We start from the raw sequence: 20,229 nt of genomic DNA on the forward strand, positions 1-20,229 counted from the left end.
TTTAATATTGATTATTCATTTTATTTATGATAATATTTCATTAAAATGTTATTTATTTTTAATATGAATGGTTTTATACAATGAAGACTGTATTTACAGCAAGCTAATGTATTGCGGTAATGTTATAAATGTACTTTTAATAATGTAAATTCATTGAAATACATGTGAATCCTTCTAGTCCCTGTCCATCCCTTCAGATCTCCGCATCAAGACTAAAGACAAAGGCAATGTGAAGATCCAGAACATGGAGAGTGACCTCTGCCACGTGCACACAGAGAGAGGACACTGTGTCCTAAAATCTGTAAAGGTAAGACATTAGCTTTTTGATCAAATAAATGCAGCCTTGGTGGACATCAGATACTTAAAAATCTTTTTTTTTTTTTTTAAATCATAGTAGGTATCGTATATAGTTGCATTTTAAATATTGAATATACCCCTGAGTATATTTTTATTGTGTGTCATAAAGGCCTAAACGTATGTTATTTATTGAGATAAGAATCTGATTTTAATTCTTGTGATTTTGTTTAGGGTCATGAGGTTAAAGTTCACTCCACGGGAGGAAATATCACTGGACTCAAGACCTTACATGGGAATGTAGATATCAGCACATCTGTGGACAGTGTAAGTAGTTTTGATATATATAACTGCATATATTGTGAAATTGTTATTAAGTCACTGTTTTTGTTCTCCAGAATATTGACATTAAGAAAATTCAGGGAACCACCATGAATCTGTCCACAGAACATGGGGATCTGAAAGTGAAGGCCATCTATGGCGAATCCACCTCAGTGTCAACTTCCTCCGGGAACATCCAGATTGGCCACATACACGGTGAGCGAACGGGACGATAATGGCTGATTTTAAACACCTGATGTACAGTTAAGACATGTGTCGTCGTTTTACAGGTGAAGCTCTTATACGCAGTGAAACAGGAAACATTGTCATTGGTAAGTGACCAGTGTGAATTGACAGTAGGTCATTAGTCACTCGTTTAGAGCACTTAAAATGTCCTTCCTGCGCCCCAGACAGCTCAAGTGGTGCCCTGAAGGTGTTTACTGCTGCTGGAAACATTGATGCATATGTGGGCCAAGATGGAACTGCAGAACTTCACAGTCAACAAGGTACTAATAATGGACATCAAAGAAACTCATACAGAAGATAAGCGTATTATGAACATGTCTAATTACCTGCCTACTTATATTTTATCCATTTATCCATTCATTTTTTAAATGTCTCTCAAATTTATTGTACTTAATAGTCAGATATTATTGATACATACGTACAGACCCGCGTGACTTTGTGTCAAGGTCAATAAATATTCATAATTTGACTATTTTACAACAAGGCAAGATTAGTTCAGGTTATAAAATGTCAAATTTCTTAATTTCGGTCGATACGATTTAATTTCGATATCGATATGAACTATATAAAAGCCTCAGAAAAACTGCCAAAAACGCCCACAATGGATGTTTGTACCTACAAACTTCTGAAAAATGTATTTGCCAAGTCTATGAAACCTCCTATAAAACTATATACTATTTTGGAAATAAAAATGGTACAAATAAATTAATGTTCAACTTTTATTTGTATTTAGCCTTCCTACAAAAAAGAACACATTATACTCTTACTCACTTTATTAATATGGATATCTTTAACTTTAAACTATAACGTAGGCTGATTATATTATTATTAATTTATATTAAAACAAAAGTGCTTCAGCCAGGATAAAGAATATGAAAAGTGCTCAGATTAGCTGAAAACAGAATCTTCATCTTCTGACTCTCAGAATATTCTATCGGGTGGAACTGCTTCAGATGGTGGAACAGAACAGAACAGATGTGTTTCTGTTGCTAGTCGGCACCAGGGGTGTAAATCGAATGGTTCATCACGATCATAACCGCAGTCACTCCAGCTGACGGTGACGTCACGTGCATACCATCAATCCGGTTGTTAAGTCTGATGTCACGAGCAGCGCTTCGTGGTCCAAACACTCTCTCATACCACAAGAAAAACAACAAACGGTGCTAATATATACACACAATGTGGTGTAATACTACAAAAAAAATGGCATTCTCAAGTGAAATGAGTTGAGGCTTTGACCCAGAAACGGCGTTCCTTACGTCACAACTTAACAAGCGGATACAGAGCGGTAACAAGCGGATACAGAGCGGCACAAAGCAATTACTGTGCATTCACACCGCTGCCGGCGAGAGTGTCAAACTTTGCTCTGGCCGCCCTGCCATCGATGCTGTAGAAAGATTTGTGGACGCGCTGCCGCTCTGACGTAGATCGAATGGCATGCTTAGTCTTTTTTTAAAACTGCATTTAAAGGGGCTGCAAAGCAAACAATCATGTTGATCTGCGTTTGTGCAGACTGACCACAGGTAGGGTATAACCGTATAATATAACCTCATAAAATCATTTAAATGTGAAAGTTAAAAAAAAGCAGATCGATGTAAAGAACTTAACAATTATAGTTACATGTTTGCTAACGAAATAAACCAATTAAAAGCCATTTGTGTGGTGTATAAATAATGTTGCACGTCTTCTTATCAAACCCACCGCACCAGCAATGATCAACCTCTCCTCTATTTTAATTGGGAACTAATGTCGTCGGAACCAAAGTTTCCAGGACAGCGTTCTCTAGAATCTCAAGCGGAGCACTACTACATTCCCATTGGTTGCCGCCGAACCGCGTCATTGCTCATTACCATAAAGTTGACCTGATTTCAACTCTCCTCGACGCCGGAGCTCGCCGCCGGGCTCCCATTGAAAATTAAAGACTTCAGGCCACTTTGACGCTCTCGCCGGCGGTGGTGTGAACACACAGTTATGCACATCCTGTGTGCAGAACGATGCGCTTGAAGCAACACAGAGTCATAGGGAGCAGCGCTCCTAGTTTATTGAGCTACAGTTTTACATTTCCGTGTGAAGAACGATTCATGGCGCTCTTTTCTCCTTATATACGAAACCATAGACCTTTATCTACTGACGCACAAAAAATAAATAAAAGAAGACTCAATTCAGTGGCCTATTTGTGCTCCGTTTGAGATGAGGGCGCGCTGCTTTTTGCTAGGCTTTAAACATGAACAAATGATAAACTTTCGTGAAGCACTGTCCAAGCGCCTTTCACAAGCTCTGCAAGGTAATTTAAACGAGAATGAATGCGTAGGCGATAATAGATCGACTGAGATTGTGTGAAAATGTGGAAAGTGTTAAAACAAATGTGCCTCTATTATGTTGGTTTGGTCGTTTGGCTGTTTCCTTATAAAGATCCAGAAATTCGTAGGGTTTTTTTGTGTAATTTGTCATGTTTTTTGCCAGGTGGCTTTTTAAATTAGGCATGATGTCATTACGTTGCTTGACGCTAGCCAATCGCTGCATTACTGATCGTGGTTTCGAGTATCGATGCATCTGCCCTCTTCAGGGAACACAAGAACGCGCAGTAATTTTAGATCATTTAATCCAGATATTTAAATCCAATCCTCAAATTTGTTTGAAGAACCAAATTAGCCAGAGATCAGTTATCACGATTAAAAGATCTGGGATTTGTCAAGTCATCTCAGATGTATTAAGCAAGGTACGAAGAAAGGACCCCTGAAGTTTAATATCAGATCTTAGATAGCCGAACCACTTCCACGGCACTGAATTAGTCTTTCCTCTCTTTCCTTTCTCCTTACTTGTGGAAGCTCGTTCAGTCACGTTTGTATTGCGGTCAGGGGTACTCATTTTAATAAAAAAAGTTCATGTTAGTTCACAGTGAAATAACTAATGTTAACAGATACGTGTTTACTTACATATGTATATTAGTAAATGCTGTGATTAACATTAACTAATATAAATAGGTGCTGTAGAAGTATTGATCATTGTTTTGTTAGTTTGTGTTAACTAATGAGGTTAATTAAAGGTGCCCTAGAATGCATTGATACAATATTCCCTGATATCTACATAGAATTTATGTGGCTTTGATAAGGGCAAAAATACTCCAGATACAGTTTTACATGTCCATTTACAACCCTAGGATTTGTTCCTAGAATTAAATGGTCTGTTTTGCCTTATTTGGAAGGGTCATGAATAATAATGTTGAGCTCTACTCTGATTAGCTCACAAAAGTGCAGTTATTTTGCTAACACAATCGCAGACAGCACAAGCGGCTCGTGAGTCGTGATAGAACACAAAACTACTTAATGACACTTTAAGCAGAAAATCTCAAATGGCGATTGCTGAAATGCAGCGTACTTGTTTATTGGTGTTTTCAGATCATCATGCGTGCGCGAAAGAGAGAGCTTGTGTGTGTGCACATGGTTGCCAGTTTGCACATTTGAAGTAAAACACCGGATGGAATACGTGTTCTTTCAAGGATGGGTAACTGCAGCTTGGAGTAATGGCCGTGCCGAACGGTAGGGGGAATGCCAAACGGTTTCTCATTGTTCGCGAAAGCTGCCTTTTCCAGTCGCTATTGGCTTATAGATTAAAAGGAAGCAATAAATCAAACATAATCCTATAAAACCAAATTCCATTCTTTTAACGTAAAAACATTAATGATATTAAGAACATTCGATAGAAATAAAAAAAACTTTCAAAAGTACCATCCGAACCTCTTCATGGCGCGGATTACTGACGTCATCACCGCGAGTTTAGGTCTAAGGCTGAATCCGAAATCGCCCCCTATACACTTAAATAGGGCACTTTTTGAGGGGACAGCCAATTGGTGGTGTCCGAAACCATAGTGGACGTTATTGAGTGCACTCATTCTATCCCACATTGCACCGCAAAAAGAGTGTAAAGCCGATACACACAGCGATGTCCGAATTCGCTCACTTGTTTTCATCCACTCCTTCAAATGAACTGTATTAGTTGACTAAAGTAGGGAATAGTGATTGAGCGATTTTGGATTCAGCCCAAGTTTATCAACCATCAAAATGAATGATCAAAAATGAAAATAATTAAAATAAAATAATTAAAGTTAAAATGATTTACTCTGAACATGAACAGCTGTATTTTTATTACCTAATATTAACAAAGATGAATAAACTGTATCACATGTAGGCTATTGCTCATAGTTAATTAATACATTAATGTTAAATTAAACCTTCTTGTAAAGTCAGGGCCGGCCCGTGGCATAGGCGGAATAGGCAAATGCTAGGGGCGCCAAAATGTATTACTGATACTATTTTATTAATATTAATTTGAAATATTACCAAATAAATCACAAACATTTTTTTTAACTAAGTCCCCCGCATCTTCCTGGTCCGCCTCATCAATCTCCCCACTGAGGTACTTGAAGTGCGTCAGAAATATAACGCACGATCAGTTTGACATTGGGAATTTGTTGTGTCGCGTCGCCTCTTGCCGCATCTAACGTAGACAGGATTGCTTTAATTTTAGTGTTTCTCGCGGCAGGTGTTGACACAGTGAAAGTTGCCTGATAATTTATGACGGATGGCCGAATTGTAGTGTCAAAAAAGACAGAATCCCTCTGATGGCATACACTGCTCTTCTTTCTTAGTATTTTTGTCTTGTTTCTAGTCTAAATATCTAAACATTCTGAAATAAAGATGCATTTACTTGATAAGTAAATTGACATAAGATATATTTTCTTGTTTTCTGATCATTCACATCAAGTTCACTTTCTTTCTAGATCGTTTAAAGGGTTAGTTCACCCAAAAATGAAAATTCTGTCATTAATTACTCACCCTTATGTCGTTCGAGACCCGTAAGACCTCCGTTCATATTAGGAACACAAATGAAGATATTTTTGTTGAAAGCTGATGGCTGAGAAAGGCTTCAGTTAGGGCTCCATTGGCATTCAGTACACTTATACTCCCAAGACCGATAAAAGGCACTTAAAATGTCATTACAAAGTCCATCTCACCACAGTGACTCTACAATAATCTTACGATGCGACGACTAGTTTTTGTGCGCAAAAAAAAAATCAAAATAACACCTTTATCCAGCTTGTTATTGCCTTCCGCGTGTGCCTCCACGACCCATGCGCGAGAATATGACGTAGCGCCGGGGTTCGGGAATCCATGAAATGCACACTCTAACCCCATTTTGAGCACTACGCCGAGACCTAAAGCACGATCAATGTAGAATCCAACAGCTGAGATACGTGCGTCTTCCTCTGATTGTAAACAAATCACTTCTGGGTCATCTGTCCGAACGCCGGATCTGCGTCATATTCTCGCGCATGCGTCGTGGAGGCATACACGGAAGGCAGTAACAAGTTGGAAAAAGGTGTTATTTTGATTTTTTTTGCGCACAAAAACTATTGTCGTCGCATCGTAAGATTATTGTAGAGTCACTGTGGTGAGATGGACTTTGTAACAATGTTTTGAGTGCCTTTTATCCGTCTTGGGAGTATAAGTGTACTGAATGCCAATGGAGGCCTTTCTCAGCCATCAGCTTTCAACAAAAATATCTTCATTTGTGTTCCGAATATGAACGGAGGTCTTACGGGTCTCGAACGACGTGAGGGTGAGTAATTAATGACAGAATTTTCATTTTTGGGTGAACTAACCCTTTAATGATCGCCGTCTTGATGGCCTAATCGTAATGCATCAGTGAATCAAGCCAGTGACTAAAACGATCGTTTCTGTTAGTAGCATGAAACAAATCCGTTATTTAAGTGATTCAACTACAGAGCGATCAAAGAACACTCTTTATAATGTTCGGATCTGTCAATCACACATCACGAGTGTATCTGCACACCCAAACTGCCGTTATAATGAATGACGCTGTTATGCAGCACAGCGAAGCTCTTACTGTATTCATGTCGATGTCGTGTTTGCTATTAGTTGTGGTGAAAGCATTTTGTGAGAGAAAACGCGTTGCAATGACGAGATCACTGCATTCATGCGATCAACAGACTGTCTGTGGAGCCGTTCATGTGATGAGAAAATATCTAAAAATAATGCTATAATCCACATTTGGACGATTTGTTCATCTCGACAGCTGTAATGGTAGACAGAGTCGACGTGACTGGGACTGTTTATTCAGAACTCTCAGATACAAACAAAATAAGCTTGCGCTAACAGCACAGCACTCTCAACAACTCAGTACAATAAAGCTTCCTCCAGCTCTCCCTGGTTCAAGGGTGCCCAGTCAGTCTCTCTATCTCCTGCAGTGCGTGCAGTGCCTCGCTAAACTACGCCCCCGCCGCAACATAATCTAACACTCATTTCAAATGCAAAGATGTCAGCCAATCAAAACAGTGGGCGTTTTCACTGAAGTCTCACCGCAAACACACCCCTTGAAGCAGGGCATTCAGCCAGAGGGGTAATAACAGTATAGAAAAAATGCCTTTTATTTCTAAATTATGACTTTTTTATGTAAAAATCAAACTAACAATATAAGTACACCTCAGGAAATATTATGAAATAATAGAAAAATGCCATGCCATGGGACCTTTAAATGAGCTTCACTTCTGTTAGTTTTAATTTGACCATATTTACAGATTTAAGGACCTGCACGCGTTCATTAGTAATAATGGCAAGATCTCCTCCCTTCCTCTGGCATTCCTCCCTGCTCTGCTGCCAGGTCCGACGGTTTTGAGACAGGAAGTAACTAGGGCTGTGTATTGCCAAGAATCTGGCGATAAAATGCGTATCACGATTCAGGGGTTATGATACGATATATTGTTATTTATTGCGATATGTAAGAAGGGGAATATACAGTAGTATTCAGACCCCCTTCAATTTTTTACTCTTTGTTATATTGCAGCCATACTACTAAATACTGAGCAAAGGGTCTGAATACTTAGGACCAAGTGTAATTTCAGTTTGTCTTTTTTAATAAATCAGCAAAAATGTCAACAATTCTGTGTTTTTCTGTCAATATGGGGTGCTGTGTGTACATTAATGAGAAAAAAATGAACTTAAATGATTTTAGCAAATGGCTGCAATATAACAAATAGTGAAAAATTGAAGGCGGTCTGAATACTTTCCGTACTATATATCTATTGCGATATTTATTTTTTGTGTTGGGGTTTTTTTTTTTTAGAAAGATCTAATTTAAAAGAAAAAAGAACACAACCATATGCATAAAACCTGACAAGTAACTATTTTATTTAATTAATACAGTATCATTCATATAACTAATCACTATTTTGTGCAATAGTACTGCTTTAAAGCAGTCTGTTGTATAAAGTGCTATTTAAAGTACTGAACTGCAGAGATGGTGCATCCATATCCACATCGCTACGTTCTGCTGCCGCCACCGTCAATTTTGTTGTGTGTTTATTTTGTTACTGAGAGGGAAACATGCAGTACATATTCTATCGAAACACTTCTCAGCAGCGTGGATGACGTCGGGATGTTAAGCGAGCTCTCAGATTCAATGCGTTTGCTGAGTACTGGATTTTAACTTGGCCTATTTTGCAAACAAAATTACTCTTAACGATTTCCTTAGAGGCTTCTTTATAGCTGAAGCCAAAATAAGTCCACACTACAGCTCTGTTTACCGCATGAGTGGAATAATTCTATCGTCTTGTGAGCTGGTTAAACCCTAGCAATGCACGCACCTTCACCTTGCGCTTCTCCGGCTGTGCGTCAGTTTACGTTCTGAGATAACCATGCCATCTAGCGGTTGGGTTTTATAGAGTCTGTGGTTTAAACTGAACACAAAGCCACGAATGTAAATAAATAAATATCGATACAGTGTTTTTGAGAATCGATACAGTATCATCAATCATAATATTGTGATATTCACGTGTATCGATATTTTCTTACACATTCTCGAACCTCAACCAGCCCTTGCCACGTTCACTGCACAGACTGCTCTGCACACATACATTTAACATAAGCATACTGAAAGGTCAAATGGCATAAGTGGTTCTTCAAGTATAGGTCAAACACCATAAAAACCACAGATTTACCTTTTTATTATTATTAATAATAAATGAATGACGTCAGCTTTTTTTCTTTTTTGTTAGATTAGATATTGTTGACACAAAGCCTATATCCAATATCAAAAAACGATGTGGTGATAATAGCGTGTTTTTGACCCAAAAATAACCAAAAGGTTATAGGTTACTGAAACAATACTGTTCCAAGTTGTAGGCCTGCATATAAAAGATGGTTATACTTACTCTTGATAAACAGTACAAGGACCACAATCAGCAACAGGACGCAGATGACAAAAAGAACCAGTGAAATGATGCGGTAAAAACAAAGTTTCCAGTAAATATCTAGTGGTATATCTAGTGGTGCATCTGGTGTATGAGTGTATGTATGTATGTTAGAGCCCGACCGATATATCGGCATTTTCCAAACTACCGGTATCTGCAATTATGATGGCCGATAAATGAATATATATATATATTTTTTAAAAACAGACGAAACACCGCTCAACCACATTATGAGTGTTGGCGTTTCATAGTTTGTCCACCAGAGAGCACTCTACAACGTGCAGATCATTCAGCTGAGTCATGCTGCGCGCTGCGAGTGCGAACATTCACAACAGATCATCCGTGAAGTGCATGGTAAGGTGGCAGCTGCCACGAGACATACATTGCTTGAATAACAATTAAAAGAACATCCCCATCAGTTCTCAAACTCAAATAAGCATGACAAAATTCGTGACTGCCAAGTTCAGTTTTGCTGTTACATGTAAGTCAAGAGTGAAACGGAATTAGATTACTCTAGGTTGTTAAAGTATAGTTGACTGACTGTCAGTTTAACTCGGACAATGGACTGGATAAGATTCTTTATTAGCGTGACAGTTTGACAGCATGAGACGTATCATCTCTCCCCTGCCCGTTATTTTGAAAAAATTATGTTTTACAATATTTTGCAGTCCATTTCTAAAGCTAGACTTTAGCTAACCACAAAGCTAGCTAATGCCATGGCTATCAGTGTAAGACGTTTTTACTTGTTTCTGTATGTGTGTGTGTGTATATATATATATATATATATATATATATATATATATATATATATATATATATATATATATATATATATATATATATATATATATATATATATATATATATATATATATATATATATATATATATATAGTGAGGAAAATAAGTATTTGAACACCCTGCTATTTTGCAAGTTCTCCCACTTAGAAATCATGAAGGGGACTAAATTGTCATCGTAGGTGCATGTCCACTGTGAGAGACATAATCTAAAAAAAAAATCCAGAAATCACAATGTATGATTTTTTAAACTATTTATTTGTATGATACAGCTGCAAATAAGTGTTTGAACACCTGAGAAAATCAATGTTAATATTTGGTACAGTAGCCTTTGTTTGCAATTACAGAGGTCAAATGTTTCCTGTAGTTTTTCACCAGGTTTGCACTCACTGCAGGAGGGATTTTGGCCCACTCCTCCACACAGATCTTCTCTAGATCAGTCAGGTTTCTGGCCTGTCGCTGAGAAACACAGAGTTTGAGCTCCCTCCAAAGATTCTCTATTGGGTTTAGGTCTGGAGACTGGCTAGGTCACGCCAGAACCTTGATATGCTTCTTACAGAGCCACTCCTTGGTTATCCTGGCTGTGTGCTTCGGGTCATTGTCATGTTGGAAGACCCAGCCTCGACCCATCTTCAATGCTCTAACTGAGGGAAGTAGGGCTGGGACGGTATGGATTTTTTCTTACCGCGGTTGAAAAGCAAGAAACCGCTTTAAATGGCTCCCGCTGGACTTTCGCGCACAGCCGCACACGCACACACCAGCGCAGGCAATTGAACATAATAAGGAACATGTTTATTTTACATTTATTTTTTCACGTTTAGAACAGGAACAATTAGAACAGAAATGGAATGATATCTGAAAAAAAAGTGCAGGCAAAACGAAATATAGACTAGGCTATGGTTACCATCCCAGCCTTCATATTTTTTCCTGAGAGAGCAGATCAGATCACGACTGAGAGATTTGATGATGGAACAACATAAACAAAGACAAACAAACATTTTTATTTATCGGTATTGATCAGTAATATATATTTATTTGTTAATTTATTTCCCATATTTTTACTTTCAGATTACAGTCGTCGTCATTAAACAATCACTTAAACTATAACGACTTTTGCGCACACCCGCCCATATAATAGCCTATAGCCTAATATATTATTTATATTTATAGTATTTATATTTTTATATTACATATTTTAAAATATTCAGGCTATTAATTTACATTTAGCTACAATTTACACCTCGTGTGCGCTTTTGTCTCAGTGGTTAATGAAGAATAACGAAGGCTCAAGGCTATTTAATTTAACAAAGTGTAGTCACTCGCTGCTCACACTACCATGATTGTATATTATGCTACTTTTATTATTTATATTTATTTTTTATATTTTATAACATTTACATATTTATATTATTTTACATATCTCGTGTGGTGTGCGCTTTTGTCTCAGTGGTTCAAATATTTAACGAAGGCTATTTAATTTAACAAAGTGTCGCACACTACTGTGATTGTAAGCCTGCCAGACGGATATCTTTTTCGATAGCCTTTTAATGAAATTGGAATTTCAGAATCGCATAGCCAACTTATATTTAATTGCTTACAATAGATTATTTATTGATTATATTGAATGAAATTTCGCAGGCTCAGCTTATTTGTAGTCAATCTTTCCCAAACAGAGTTGGAAGAGAGTAAAAACTTACCAGTACTAAGGAGGGCTGAGGCAGGTCCAGCTCAGTTTGTTCTTTCTGAAGCCGTTTTTTTTTTTGCCAGCTATTGGAGAAATCGGTCAGCGTTCGACACAAACCCATGGCCCGGGCGGTGTGTTCTTTTTCTGCTTTCTTGACTTCTATCTACCTACCCGCTGCGCAACCATGTGAGAGAATTGTGTTAAGCACGTGCAATTAAAAACTGAGGTCCTGCTTATGCGCCTGTATTTTATGCTTTAGTAAAATTAAATTCTAATTATAGGCTAAAAGACATTACACAGGTACAAATTAGGGCTGCAACGACGCGTTGCGTGAAATGCGTCGACGGCACATTATTTACGTTCTAGAATGGAACAGAAGATCTAGAATAATGGCAGCTTCTGCTCCCGGGCATAGTGAAAATGATCATTTATCATATAAAGCCAGACCGCGACATTCAAAAGTGTGGGAGTACTTTAAACAGAAGCAGAGTAAAACTGTGCTTTGTTCGCTCTGTAACGCCGGTTTCACACTGCGCGCGGTGGCAGAGCAGAAGCTGTGCGCGTGGAGAGCGGGAGCTTTCACACTGCCAGTGAGTGTTACCAAGTCCGCTTTTTTCCGCGGAATTTGGCTACTTCTACACTGTTGCCGCGGGCTGTGTCTCATGTCCGCGGGTTGAAGCAAAAAAACACACATATTTAACCCCCCGAACGCGATGTTTACCAGAGAACCTCCCCGAAACACGATTGGGCTTGTTTCGGGCTAGTTTTGAGTAACGAATGGGTGGGTTTTGTTGTGTAAACCTGGCAACCCTGCTGCCAGTCTTCTCTCGCGCAGCTGAACGCGCCACGCGTGTATTGCAACAGACGGTCACATTTTCCTGGGTTCTTCTCCGACCCCAGTACGTCTCGTGCGTTTATTTATTATGGGCTGCATATATCTCCTGTTAATGCGACCTGGTTCCGCTCTGTCCCAAACACATATGCATAATAACTTGCTGTATATAGGTAGTTTACATGATTAACGTAACATTAAAGTTAAGATAAGCCTCTAGTTTTAATCATTTAAATGTGTCTTTGAAGTTTGGGCAAAAACTTCTGGCAGCTTTAGTCGTTGTTTATGCACATGTATCTTCAAAATAGACGACTAGTTATACATTAACACTATGCTGAAAGTTCCTGGATGTGAACCTTTTGCAGATAAATACAAGTGCATTTTCTTTACTATTGACACAAATCAATAAGTAAATCATACTCAACTACTATAGTAAACAACTTTTCCTAATTAGGCCTACTCTGTATACATTTTATGATGAATAGTATCATTATATATTATGTTTAAAAAGCTTCTTGTGTTCATATATTTCATTATAAAATGGCATACTATGTACACTACCCTTCCTGAAATACAATTAATATTGTCATCATTCATTGATTTCATGTTAAAATAATATACAAATTCACTACCCTCTTTGAAATACAATAATCAGTAAAAAAGAATAATAAGATTAATCTGGAAAAATAATCGTTAGATTAGTCGACTAATCGAAAAAATAATCGTTAGATTAGTCGACAGAAAAAATAATCGTTAGTTGCAGCTCTAGTACAAATGGAATGTTATAATGGAACATTGCGCTCCCAACTCGCGAAAGGTCGGATTTGCTCCATCTTTTGTTATGTTTTGTTTAGAAAACCTTGAATCCATATAAGACACACATGTCATTAGACACAATCCATGTCATTAGAATCAATGAATCCATGGAATTAGACACAACGTGCACACATGGGCAGGCCAATGTTTTTTTTTTTTTTTTTTTTTTTGCGGTGATGGGGCGGTGACGATCTCAGACCCGCGGTAACCGTCCCAGCCCTAGAGGGAAGGAGGTTGTTCCCCAAAATCTCGCAATACATGGCCCCGGTCATCCTCTCTTTAATACAGTGCAGTCGCCCTGTCCCATGTGCAGAAAAACCCCCAAAGCATGATGCTACCACCCCCATGCTTCACAGTAGGGATGGTGTTCTTGGGATGGTACTCATCATTCTTCTTCCTCCAAACACGTTTAGTGGAATTATGACCAAAAAGTTCTATTTTGGTCTCATCTGACCACATGACTTTCTCCCATGACTCCTCTGGATCATCCAAATGGTCATTGGCAAACTTAAAGGATTAGTTCACTTTTAAATGAACTTTTGCTGATAAACTCACTAGGGCTGTAGCGATACACTAATCTCACGATACGATACGATACTCGATATTCAGCTCACGATGTGATATATATCACGATATTCAGCCAACGATACGATTCGATATAATGCGATACACTTACATCATTTTCTGAAAGATTTAAAGGGGACAGAGTGATTTTGGTGACATCTTGTGAGTGTTTCATTTACTTGGATTGAATTAACTGAACTGAAAACTAAAATCATCAATTACACAATATATGTCTCTGACTGGACAGAGAGTCTACAGCTTGCAAATGCTGGACAAAATGAATCAAAGATGTGTTCAGAAAATTAGTTCAATTTATTGAAACAGTGCAAACTGTAGCTTACAAGCCTTTGAAAAGTAAATAAAGTGCAGTATTGCAATTAACAATGGAGTTTTAAAAAAATAGCAGCAAGTGGCCTGTTCTGACCAGTTTCTTTGACAGCTTTTTTAGCTTGACACTGACATTTGGTGGTATTTCCAGAGTATTTGGTTCAGGAGGAACGCTGTTTCATTTCACTGTGTACTGCGTCAGCTATATATGGTTGAAATGACAATAAAAGCTTCTTGACTTCTTGACTTCTTCTTGAGTATTTCACGTTTGTCACACAGCTTGCAAATCAACCGCGATGCTTTGTCTAAGTCAAGGGTCTCCAACCTTTTTTCATTTGAGAGCTACTTTTTAAAAAAGAAAGTCACAGAGAGCTACTCATGTTATATAATACTTAAAACTCTTAAATAATGCATCATAATTCTCATATTAACAACTATCCAAACTGTTTTACACCTGAAAGAGTATAGTAGTAGTTCCAGTAGTCGGTACAATACCACTATTTTTTTTTTTTTAAATACATTTTTTATTATATATGATGATAATCATAAGTAAATAATACATAAACATGTAAAGGCTGTATGCTGTTTAAAAGTAAACATTGTTTATAAATGAAAGATCAAGTGAAAAATAAGCAACCATTAATAATTATATAATTAGTATTATTTATTTCATAATTATTATTATTAGTAGAGACGTATTATTATTACATAGAGACGTAGCTAAATGTACTGTAGGCTACAATCTGTAGTCAATCTCTTCACATTAAACCGAACTTTTATTTTGACCGGTTGCCGTGATTACCAGTGTCTGTGTTCATGAAGATATGACAGTGGGTGCGCGTCTTATTCAGCTCCCTAGTTCAGTTAGGGCACTGATCAGGGATCAGCCCATTGACTTATGTCCTGATCAGTGCCCTGACTTCTGAACCAGGAGCAGAATGAGACGCAGCCAGTTTTCTCAAATGAAACGGTAAATTCTCATGAAGTGAGGTTTGTGTTCGTGTCGGCAGAGACTACAAGAGCGAGTGCGCGCGCGGCGCTCGTCATCCACACAGACGCAGAACATGCAGGAGTAATATTTAAATAGTATTTTGCAGTTTATTATTTACAGACACTAGTATATATTCGGCTTCAGTCTGGAGCCCTGCGCTTAAATGAACACGGAAGCGACTGAACGCAGCTGCTATGGTGAGCTATTTTTAGAACAGACCCGCGGACAACTCTTGTGGTTCTTGCGGGCGACTCATGTTGTTGACCCCTGAGTCTAAGTCGTCGCTTTCCTTCTTCTTTTTAAACCCAAAGTGCTCCCACACATCTGCTTTTAAGCATGAAGGCGCTGGATTTATATTCGCCGCCATTTATTTGAATCTCCTCGCTCTGACTCCGTAAACAAGAAGAGGTAGACGTCGGCGTAAAGTTAGTAGTACGGGTAACTTGCTCTACAGCGATACTAGCGGCTGGCTGACCAAATCGCTCTTCCTGCAACGCAAATGGGGGTAAACATGGGGATTTGAATGGGACTTATGTATTGATACTCGCTGCTTAAAAATCGATACTTTCTTGGGAGAAAAAATATCGATTTATATCGCAGAATCGATAAAATTGCCCAGCCCTAAAACTCACCCCATGTCATCCAAGATGTCCATGTCTTTCTTTCTGCAGTCGAAAAGAAATTAAGGTTTTGGATGAAAACAGTCCAGGGTTTTTCTTCATATAATAAGACCCTTTCTTCAGATAAGACCCTTATTCATCGTCTGGTATCGTTTAAAGCCCTTTGAAGCTGCACTGAAACTGTCATTTGGACCTTGAACCGTTTGGGTCCCACTGAAGTCCATTATATGGAGAAAAACCCTGGACTGTTTTCATCAAGAACCTTAATTTCTTTTCGACCGCAGAAAGAAAGACATGGACATCTTGGATGACATGGGGGTGAGTAAATTATCAGCAAAAGTTTATTTAAAAGTGAACTAATCCTTTAAGACGGGCCTGGACATGTGCTGGTTTAAGCAGGGGAATCTTCTGTGCCATGCATGATTTCAAACCATGACGTCTTAGTGTATTACCAACAGTAACCTTGGAAACGGTGGTCCCAGCTCTTTTCAGGTCATTGACCAGCTCCTCCCGTGTAGTTCTGGGCTGATTTCTCACCTTTCTTAGGATCATTGAGACCCCACGAGGTGAGATCTTGCATGGAGCCCCAGTCCGAGGGAGATTGACAGTCATGTTTAGCTTCTTCCATTTTCTAATGATTGCTCCAACAGTGGACCTTTTTTCACCAAGCTGCTTGGCAATTTCCCTGTAGCCCTTTCCAATCTTGTGGAGGTGTACAATTTTGTCTATAGTGTCTTTGGACAGCTCTTTGGTCTTGGCCATGTTAGTAGTTGGATTCTTACTAATTTTATGGGGTGGACAGGTGCCTTTATGCAGCTAACGACCTCAAACAGGTGCATCTAATTTAGGATAATAATGGAGTGGAGGTGGACATTTTAAAGGCAGACTAACAGGTCTTTGAGGGTCAGAATTCTAGCTGATAGACAGGTGTTCAATTACTTATTTGCAGCTGTATCATACAAATAAATAGTTAAAAAATCCTACATTGTGATTTCTGGATTTTTTTTTAGATTATGTCTCTCACAGTGGACATGCACCTACGATGACAATTTCAGACCCCTCCATGATTTCTAAGTGGGAGAACTTGCAAAATAGCAGGGTGTTCAATACTTATTTTCCTCACTGTATATCGGCCGATATATCGGATTTTTAAATCACCAAATATTTGTATCGTATCGGGCCTTCAAAATCCTTTATCGGTCGGGCTCGTGTGTGTGTGTGTGTGTGTGTGTATTAGTCAGGGTGCCCATGCTGCCCTGTCCACTTCCGAAAGCACCAACAGTGGGCACGTGAGCATCAGAACTGGACCACAGAGCAATGGAAGAAGGTGGCCTGGTCTGATGAATCACGTTTTCTTTTACGGATGGCCGGGTGTGTGCACGTCGTTTACCTGGGGAACAGGTTGCACCAGGATGCACTATGGGGAAGAAGGCAAGCCGGCGGAGGCAGTGTAATGCTTTGGCAATGTTCTGCTGGGAAACCTTGAGTCCTGCCATCAATGTGGATGTTACTTGTACACGTACCACCTACCTAAGCATTATTGCAGACCATATACACCCTTTCATGGAAACAGTATTCCCTGGTGGCCTCTTTCAGCAGGATAATGCGCCCTGACACAAAGCAAAATTGTTCAGGAATGTTTAAGGAGCACAAGTTTGAGGTGTTGACTTGGCCTCCAAATTCCCCAGATCTCAATCCAATCGAGCATCTGTGGTATGTGCTGAAAAATCCAGTCCGATCCATGGAGGCCCCACCTTGCAACTTACAGGACTTAAAGGATTTGCTGCTAACATCTTGGTGCCAGATACCACAGCACACCTTCAGGGGTCTAGTGGAGTCCATGCCTCGACGGGTCAGGGGGACCAACACAATATTATGTCATAATGTTATGCCTGATCAGTGTGTATATATATGTGTGTGTGTATGTGTGTGTGTGTATATATATATATATATATATATGTGTGTGTGTTATGTATGTGAAAGGCCCGCCTAATCGTCCCAATGACGGCTACGATTAGCGAGTGAAGGTTTCTTGCGCGTTCAGTCTTTTCACCGGGGCAAAGTCATTTAATTCCAATTTACTTTTATCTGACTTCATTTTATCAAATTTAGGTTGGAATGCCGATTGGTTATTAGGTAATTTGTATAACAATTTAACTACACATTTGATTATTCTTTAACTCTTTACTCTTATTAAAAGCATTAATTCGGTTCTCAGAGTCGCACAGGGTCCTCGCACCGGCCGTTATGCGGGGCCCACAATCACAAACTCTCCAGTCCGATCATTAACCAGAGGTTATGGCTAAAGCGATTTAACAATGCTGCCCATGCTTACTATTGTTAAAAAGTACCCATGTAGCCCCCTACAATCGCCTATATAACAACTTAGTTAAAGTTGAAACAGTAACCAGAGGTTATTGCCAATACCATAAAATAATGCTGTATTATCTCAATAGTATTTTATCTGCCCCCCTATAATGCAACTGCATAACAACTTAGTTAAAGTCGAGCAGTTAGTCAGAAATCTAGAATCTCACCAGATGTGCCCCATGCTCCATACAATCCGAGATCTAGTATGTACTTAACCCTGGTCGCAGATTCGTGGTAACATCATAATGCACAAAAATCAATAATTTCAGAGTAAGTCAGAATAAATCCAAATGTAACAATTTATTAACAGTCGGGTAAATGTATAACGCCAATTACATAGATAATCAATTCAAAGATAATCAATACATAACATCAAATGCTCTGAGTCTGAAGTAAAGAGTCAAAGATGCATACCTGATCTGAAAATACATGAGGCTGAGTGTCCTTTGCATGATCCATTGCAAGCCAAATATCTCTAAACTCTTATAACCTTTATTTTCTTTTGGTTTACTTCTGTGGGGATGAGACCTTTGTACTAGTCACACTTAGACATTTTAAATTATACTAAACATGTATAATACTGTATGATACTTGTTCGCATTAAACCATATAGATATATTCTTAGGTTTTTGCCGAACAAATTTTTACCGGTCCAATCAGCGAACAGAGGGAGTGGCTGAGAATGATGACATTGATGTTGTGCGTCAGTTTGAGTTGTAGTTCAGTGATGGCGGCGGAGAAAAATGTGAGCGAAGCCATTCATTCCGTTGTGGCACCACTGCCGAATATGCAGAAGTTAAAGCCGGAGCAAGAACAATCTTTGCTAAGTTTTGTTGGTGGCCATGCTGTTGTGGCCCTCCTCCCCACAGGGTTCGGGAAAAGTTTGATTTTCCAGCTCGCTCCGTTAGTGGTGAAGGAGTTGGCTGAAGCCCTATTCGGGCCGTAATTGTTTCTCGTGGGGTCGGAAGGTATTGTCATCATTTACAGGGGCTAGTCAGTGATTTCATTGTTTCCACGTAAAAATCCCCGGCCGAATTACCTACTGTTTTAGACAAACACCAAGGTCATGTGGTAATTTAATTGCTCTCCGAATCCACATCTCTGAGTTTTCAAGAATATATCACTTCAAAATTCACTGTTTATATCCTTTTTGTCCACTGCAGAGCACCGTGCGGTTGCGCTTTGCTGTAATTTGGATGCATTTCTAGACTTGTATTTCTTTAAATGCTGGCAAGTGTTTACAAGAGCAATGTATTTCATCACCGCTCAAAAAATTAAAAGAACAAAAGCACGTAAACATTTGAATTGGGCTGTTATTTATGGCAGCGTTTATTCTTATCATACTGTTGTGAACTTCTTTTGTTCCTTGAAGCAGAGACCAGGAGACTTGGATAGGTTCTTCAGTAGGGCTGTCAACGAATATTCTAAATTCGAATATATATTCGAATAGTTTTTAAAAAACGAATTTCGAAGGTGAAAATTAATATTCGAATAAATAAAAAAATGTGGGGGAAAAAACGCCCGCGGTAGTAGAGGCGTGGCTGTCTGCTTTGCGAGTGGGCGCTAGCGCGCCTGAAGCCTTGTGTACTTTGGCCCGTCTCCAGAGCGCGAGCCCACGCTGACTGCGCGCGCTCCTCCCCAAACGGACGAGGCGTTTATATTTGACGCGCTCGGCGTTGTGCTTTTCTTTGAAACGACAGATGGCGACTCGGAGTAATTATCTATCAGGAAAAGCGTCGAGAAGAAGTGGGCTAATGTACACAGGTGACGATATTTATAAAAATAAAATAAATAAGTACACTTCACCGAAAACCACACTACAAAAGAATCATGTAAAACAGATCAAAATAAACTTGTGACATGAGAACAAAATGTATGTAGAAATGTAACGTTAACTTATACAACTCAATTTATGATATCTAAATGTTTCCTAATTTCACTAAACACTTTAGTGAGTTTTCACTTAGTTTCGTGAACTTTTCTTTATTAAACAGGCTTTTTTATGCTTTTGTAGGCTCGTTTTGTAAATATAAGCAACTAATTTGTATGTGCAAACTGGACCGCCCTTACTTTGCATCGCCCGCCACAAGCTCTGTC

At 38.9% G+C, this 20,229-nt stretch overlaps 1 protein-coding gene across 1 annotated transcript in view; it reads left to right on the forward strand.

Annotated features, from left to right (window-relative positions):
- Window positions 1–20,229, forward strand: part of fam185a (family with sequence similarity 185 member A) — a 30,373-nt gene that overhangs the window by 610 nt on the left and 9,534 nt on the right. The window contains exons 2-6 of the mRNA XM_079808998.1: window positions 198–307; window positions 529–621; window positions 693–831; window positions 906–947; window positions 1,026–1,121. Coding sequence (XP_079665124.1) covers window positions 198–307; window positions 529–621; window positions 693–831; window positions 906–947; window positions 1,026–1,121 — 480 coding nt within the window. The remainder of the gene's footprint in view (window positions 1–197; window positions 308–528; window positions 622–692; window positions 832–905; window positions 948–1,025; window positions 1,122–20,229) is intronic.

This window comes from Gobio gobio (genome assembly GCF_949357685.1).
Source record: "Gobio gobio genome assembly, chromosome: 25".
In the NCBI taxonomy this organism is placed as follows: domain Eukaryota; kingdom Metazoa; phylum Chordata; class Actinopteri; order Cypriniformes; family Gobionidae; genus Gobio; species Gobio gobio.